Source organism: Protomyctophum parallelum (assembly GCF_964188405.1).
Source record: "Protomyctophum parallelum genome assembly, chromosome: 5".
Classification (NCBI taxonomy): Eukaryota; Metazoa; Chordata; class Actinopteri; order Myctophiformes; family Myctophidae; genus Protomyctophum; species Protomyctophum parallelum.
Genome location: NC_139702.1, coordinates 30,117,177 through 30,124,676, shown reverse-complemented (window position 1 = coordinate 30,124,676; position 7,500 = coordinate 30,117,177). Strand labels below are relative to the sequence as shown.

General features: G+C 41.2%; 1 protein-coding gene across 2 annotated transcripts in view; it reads right to left on the bottom strand.

The window, feature by feature from the left end:
• Window positions 1–7,500, bottom strand: part of vav1 (vav guanine nucleotide exchange factor 1) — a 27,275-nt gene that overhangs the window by 14,205 nt on the left and 5,570 nt on the right. For both annotated transcript variants that reach the window (XM_083764554.1, XM_083764555.1), the window contains exons 4-7: window positions 2,970–3,086; window positions 1,917–1,975; window positions 1,196–1,261; window positions 521–626 (exon numbers count right to left, since the gene is read on the bottom strand). In XM_083764554.1, the coding sequence (XP_083620680.1) occupies window positions 521–626; window positions 1,196–1,261; window positions 1,917–1,975; window positions 2,970–3,086 (348 nt within the window). The remainder of the gene's footprint in view (window positions 1–520; window positions 627–1,195; window positions 1,262–1,916; window positions 1,976–2,969; window positions 3,087–7,500) is intronic.

Below are 7,500 nucleotides of genomic sequence, written 5' to 3'. Positions count from 1 at the left end.
TCAATCAAAATAGGCAACATGTACCGATGCAATCATGCAATCAACAAAATGAGTGCTAGAGGGCGAGATACAGTCTGAAGAGGTGGAGTTTTCACGGAGACTCCCACACAGAACTCCAACATTATCAGCATCCACACTATAAAATGAACTTCAACAATACCCTATGCAGACACAAAATGAAATATATATATATTTTTAAATGAACTTTCCTGCTGGGGGAGCCCCTACCCTCCCTCTCTCCCTCTCCCTCTCCCTCTGCTTGGAAGATGCTACATTGCTTTACATCGTGGCTGGTGTGAATTATTGGGATGAGATACATATCTGACCAATACACGTTACAGTAAAACATTCCCATGCCAGGCCATCTGCATGCACCTGATGGCTTGGTCTGTGGCAGTGGTTCTCAAAAGTGGGGTCTTTTGGGTTCCTTGAGGAGGGTCATAATGGACTGTAACTTTGAGAGCGATTGGAACCAATTATTTGGGTTTAGTACGATGTGTACAGTGTGTTGAACACTCACAGTCTCTGGCAGCGATGGCCTCATCAAGTCTTCATAGATTTCATCCCCTTCATCCGCCTCATCCTCCACACAGTCATACAGGTCATCATCTTCATCCACCGTGTCACTGACATGCACAAAACAGAAAACATATATACAGTCAGACACACACACAATCATAAACATGATGTGCCATCGTCATCATCATAAGTTTCATACGCATCAGCTATTCTGAATATAGATATACCTAAAGTCTAGCTCTGATCCAGATCGTGACAATAGAACAATTCAATTGATCAGATGCGTTGGGGGCACAGTGGAGTAGCTAAAACATTTTTTCCATCCGATGGAATATTTTCTTTTCTGGACAAAAAGTGTATTTTAGATGGGATGTGGGGCGCTCAGAGTGTTCCCACTAAGGAAAGTAGGCGTAAAAAACTACTTTTTAGGCAGTTATATGTTCTCTCTGTTTTAGTCATGATGTTGCTGTGGTTGTTGTATTTGTATGTGGGACTAGTGGACTACGGATGGAAATGAGTTTATAGCTCAAAATTCTGCATATATACATATCATGTTTATTGATTGAAAAATGTTCATTAATGTGCACTGTCCCGTAAAGAAATAAATTGATTAAAGAAAAGTGTCCTGTGTCATCAAGTCATCTCAAACATTTCTTTTTTAAAGAACAGTCCTTACTCTATCTGGTCAGACAGTCCGTTGTAGATGTCATCATCTGATGCACATCCTTCTGATGGGAAAGGCCTGGGAACACAGGGACATGTGTTCATTTTGTCAACTACCTTTTTCCACTGACGGAAACTAAATGAAAACTAAATAAAAACACAGCTATGATGACGAACACTATGACTAAATATACAAATTCGTCAACAACTGAAAAAAAGAAACTAGACAGAAATGTTATGGAGGGACTAGTGGACTAAGACAAAGTCATTGAATATGCTTAGCCAATCTACAAGCCGATCCGAGCTTGTAGATCAGCTATTTTCAGCACACAGCTAAGTATAAATCAGGCATTATTAAGATAAACGACTAAAGCATGAATAAAGCCCTGTCATTAACCGTGTCCCCCATGTCTTGATACTACTCCCACCTCAACACCAAATCTCTCTCACAAAGCAAACTTGTAGATCTGCAATTGTTTTGGGCCAAAATGCCTAATTTGTGACAGACATGCCCATAATCTTCTAAAGGGTTGAAGAGATTAATGGAATAGTTCAATAAAATGCAGGCATACAAAGTTCAATAGGAAAACCAAACGAAAACATTTTGCAAGCTTGAAGCTTGCAAAATTACACAAGAACATAGAGCAAACAAAATAGACAATACATCTTTCAATAGATATAACAGTCAGTGGATATACAGTAGAGAAACACAGAAGGATGCAGATGTGACTTACTGGAAGTTTTTGTTTAGCGCGATGGAAGAATGGGACAGGATGGACAAGGTGTCAATTACCTGCAAAACACGCACGCATGCACCCGCACGCACACACACACATTTTCAGGTCGGGGTACCATTTTTATCCAATCATTAACCTCCGAACCTCTAGTAAAACAAAATGCGAGACGCCAGAGGATTTAATGGGAGCTTATTTGGTTTGCAGATTTCTACACTTAAACCCTATAAATATAATATATTATAGACCAATATAGACTCAGGAGTGAGTCCCCTATAGGTGTCTATACTAGGCCCCCTTCAGATTGGATTTAATTCGTTTTAATGTTTTAATTTCTTTATTGTTAAGCACGCATGGCTAAAATACTGCAAGATAACATTTCATAGCCACCCAAATATTAGGCTTCCGTATGAACTATTGAACGACAATAACCTGGAACAGCAGCCATTTTCAGACGTGCTGTAGCGCCTGGCATTCTGACTGAGGTTTACTTTCGTTTAGGGAAGGGAAGAACAGAAACACAGAACAAGAAATGAAAGTCTGTTGCCAAACATCTGAAAAACTAAAATGCCTAGTTTGCTTTATTTTGATAGGAGAGTATACAGAGACAAGAAACTATAAAGATTTGGAACAAACTGCCTGGGGAATAGTATAAAAGCACTAAGCACATTCCTAAAAATTGTAAGACAAAAGCCCCAGTCAATTTACCACACCTGCGGTAGGTTAAGCTACTCAAAATGTTTAACTCGGGTTTCAAAATGAAACCATTTTGTCAATGAGTAAAACAATATTATCAGTGCATGTCATGAACATTAAAAGACACGGTCAGCCCTGAAGTTCCTTTACCTCCACTAGTAGGTAACAGTGCTGCAATCATACGCCATGCACGCAATAGTTAAAAAGTATTTATTTACATTTAAATTGCTATAAATACACTAGTAGCTGTATACTGTACAGGTATGTGATCTGTCTGTTTAGTTGTTGCTAAACTCTACACGTAAAGTGGAAAGCATGTGTGATTGGAGGCTTTGAGCTGTGAGATGAACAGTATACCTTGCCGAAGTCTCTGACATCAAAGAGATCGAAGGCCTCGAACAGCTCACTCTTCTTCAGACTGAACCTCTCCTGACAAACAGCCAGGAAGGTACGGATGTTCTTCAAGCACAGGAACTGCATGCACGCACGCACGCACGCACGCACGCGCACACGCACACACACACACACACACACACACACACACACACACACACACACACACACCGGTTGTTATAACAACTTTACTTTTTGCCTCCACTTTTCAGGATTCAAATTAAAAACGGTAGATCTACAAGCTTGATACAAGATATTCTACTTTTGATGCTTTTGCGTGGCACTGTGATCAGGTGGGCCGTTCATTTAGGAAAAAACACAAAAAGTTAGAATATGGAGATAAAAGGTTTCTGCCTGACATTTTATCGTCACTATTAGCGGACTGTCTCTGTGTGGCCATTAAACTGTCACATACAGTAGTTCAACAACAACAGTGATTATATTATAAATACGATTGCACACAAACAAACACCATATTGGCTACGGTAAATAAACAAGATGATAGACTAAGCTGCAAAATGAAACTGTCAGGCGACCACAGGACGGTAGTGGTAAAGCACTAACAATTGTTTGGCAAGACATTTGCACAGTCAAACTGTTTTAGATTAACTTCCTGTAAGAGACCATAGCTCTCGCTCTGTCTGTGTGTGTGTGTCTCCCTTTCTCTGTCTAATTCTCTCTCTCTCTGTTTCTCTCTCACTTTGTCTATATCTCTCTTTCTGTCTCTCTCTCTCTTTCTCAATGTAAATTTCTAAATGCTTTGTCGGCATGCTAAAACATGTTTTACATTGACTGCCAAAACATACACATTTATATAATATAAATCAAGTCACAATATTTGCGTATAGGCCTACAGAGACAACAAGTCAATCACACATTCAAACTTTTGTGTGACGTGTGTGTGTGTGTGTGTGTGTGTGCGTGTTTGCTCAGCAGTGGTTAATAGGAACAGAAACTGTAAATTCAGAAAAAGAGGAAATGTTTGAGTTCTGACTGATACTTGCTGCACTTGCATATCACTCTTTTTTAGTTCATTTCAACTCACACACACACGTGTGTACACAAATATAAACCACTGTGAGCATTTTTTTTAGGTTTTATGACCTCAATTACACCCAAAGAACCTGAACTTTGAACATTCAGTGGATTTTCTGTGGTCTGAAGTTTTCTTTGGGGTTTTTTGGGCCTTTTGAGCTACAATGAAAACAGGCAACACAGTGAAACAGTGACATCTGCTGGCAAATCCCATTGACATATATGGGATTTGCAGTAAGTGATGTCACTTACTGCCGGCAAATCAGAGCACCTGTTTGAGCCAGAAAACCCCAGATCACAGAAAATCTACTGAATGTTAAAAGTTCATGTTTTTTGGGTGCAATTGAGATTAGAAAACCTAAAAAAAACAAGAACAATTCCAAAACCTTTTTTTTTATGTCACAATCCCTAAGTATCAAAATCACAGCTATTAATCAGCGGACGTTACTCAACCACCATAGGATTCCCCAGAGTTTCACTTGCACATACATGTGCACACACCCACGCACACATGCACATGCACACGCGCACACACACACACACACACACACACACACACACACACACACACACACACACACACACACACACACACACACACACACACACACACACACACACACACACACACACACACACACACACAGTGTTGACATTAAGGTCAGTCCTGTCTGATGTGGATGATGAATCATCAACATGGATTTTCATACAGTTGCAGTCGCCCACAATGTGGGTCTTTCCTTCTCTCTCTCTCTCTCTCTGTCTCTCTCTCTCTCGCTCTCTCTATAGCCCCAAAATGCACCCCCTTCAAGTGCAAAGTGTTGTTTTTTTTTGCATTTTGAGGTGTTCTATTCAGGAATTTATGCGCAAAAGTTTGAAATTGAATATTATTAATTGTGCAGTGGTTAGAGCATAATGCCTTTCATAGGCATATGGGGAAGGTTGTGGGTTCGAACCCTGCCTGGGGTCAGCAAGGGCATGCGGTCACAATGGGAACCAGGTTCAAATCCTAGAAGAGGAAAGTTGTACATATTGTAGTGCTGCTTTAAATGATCAGTTCCTTTGTTTCTAGAAAGATAGTCATGCTTAATTGTAAGGTATAGCGAACCCAGAACGACTTGTGAAACCCAGCACCGTGTACTCTGTTTAATTTATCCTCAAAGTCTGCTTTCTAAAACCGCGAGGGACTTGTTTCCGTTTTCCAAACAAATTCATTCACACACCTGTCCTGAACCAATCAAAGTTATTCGCACAGAAACAATTGACTTGGCTGCAAAGTACCATGGTGACCTCCGCCATGCCGCACAGGACAAGTGCAGACTCAGAAAGGAGAGAGCATCCAATAAACAGGTCCAACCCAAACCCACCACTACAATACTAGGGCTGTGATAGTATCTCTTCATATATAGCCAATTGAATTGTTAGCTTGTGCTGTTTGCCCAGTGAGTGTTTACCCCTAGAGCAGGTTGATTCCTTGCATGGTTTCCGCCGCCATCTGTGTATATGAATGTGTGTGTGATCTATCTAAAGCGCCTATATAAACGCACCATTTAACAAGATAATCGAGACAAAGGGTAAAACCAGTTGAGCTATTTGGAAAGACTGGCTTCAAGAAGTCACATGATGAACAGTCAATTCAAAGGAATGAGTCAACAGACAGATATTACACAAGATGTATTACACATACAAGATGTATTACACATAGGTGTGTAACGTCATCTGAAATTCAATGACAAAGTGTGTAACCCTAAGGTCTTGTGTATGCTTTCGGTTCTGGTGTAGAGGGAAATGGTCGTGCTATTCAGAGGAAGAGAGATAAAAGGTTAAAAAAGGTTAAAGTGGTTAAAATGATTGCGACGCTATATACATTAACTGATGCAGTTCCAGGTTCTCCCTGGAACCCCCCAGCGGTCCTTGGGGGTCTCCGGACACCACTTTGAGAACCACTGATCACACTTATTACATTCGCCTGACTGTAATTTTTTGAGAAAATCACAATTATTAGAATCGCTCATCTTTGTAGATTCATCCGTTGACAAAATAACAAAAATAGACGATCTACAAGCTGACAATGTGTCACGATGAGACATGTTTTAAAGCTTTTAGATCGGCTATCTCCGATATATTTTCAAAAATATTGTATAAAGTATAACATAATGAAATGCATGACCTGTTTTGGCCATAGTGAATTATTTAGATAGATCAAAGCTTCCCAAACTTTTCAGGCCATATTTGAATTGGGGACACCTCGCTTGTCAAGCACACAAGGAATTGTAGGAGTTGAGTATAGTTTGGTCCGGTCCCACAGATGAATATTCTGAAAATAGCCGATCTTCAAGGCTCACAACGCCTCACAATGCTGCACATTGCATGGTTACCAGTTTGGGAACGGCTCTGCTCTACATAGAACTATACCAGTAAGTAGGGCATAGAGAGAGGAGTGAATGAGTGAGTGTTTTCAGACACAGTCAATGAGTCATCGTGTTCCATGTGTGTTGTGAGCGTGCGTGCGTGCGTGCGTGGGTGCGTGTGTTGTGTGTGTATTCACACATGTTTCCTTCTCTATTTCTCTCTCAGTGTGTGAGTGGGCACATGTACATCTATAAAACTTAACCATACAGTATTGTTCCTGTTCTCTGAACCGATACTCACATGAAATAATGGTTTCTCTTTATTGCGAACGCAGTGAGCCACTTACTATGACAGCAAGGGCTGAATGTCTGTGTGTGTGTGTGTGTGTGTGTCACGCTGTTACACCACCCGCCCGCCACCAGAGGGCGCAGCTGTAACACACACACACACACACACACAGGGCGCAGCTGTAGCACACACACACACACACACACACACACACACACGAGCTGCGTTCGCTTCACGCGTTTGCGCGTCTTACTTGTCCCTCTCTCTCTCTCTCTCTCTCTCTCTCTCTCTCCCTCTCCCTCTCTACCGCTGTTATTTCCCCCCCTCTTTAATGCAGTTAGTTACTTTGTTCTCAAAGTTCTTCGTGCCAATTAGACTCAGAAGCGAATATTTGTAATTGTATTAATGATCCCAAAACATCCAAACTTATTTCAAATATTTGTAAAAAATAGCAGATGTACAAGCTCGCAGCCCAGTACGATGCGACGCATTTTTGGATAGACAACATATAGATGGATAAAGTTGTTAAGATAATTGTGATGCTATAGTAACTACCTTTGCTGGGGACCCCCTAGGTCCATGTACTGTAGGTGTCTCGCGTTGCAAGGCGCTGTGAGCTTGGAAATCTGCTATTTTCACCATATTTATCCGTGCAACCGAGTCAAACAAAATGTGATGCATCAATCAACTCCTAAAATTCCAAGTGCTTGTCAGGACGGCGGGCCCCCAGTTCAAATATGATTATTTTGGGGGGGGGGGGGGGGGGGGTCGCGGCCTGAAAAGTTTGGGAACCCCTGCTTTAGACCCTCTTCTGTGCTCA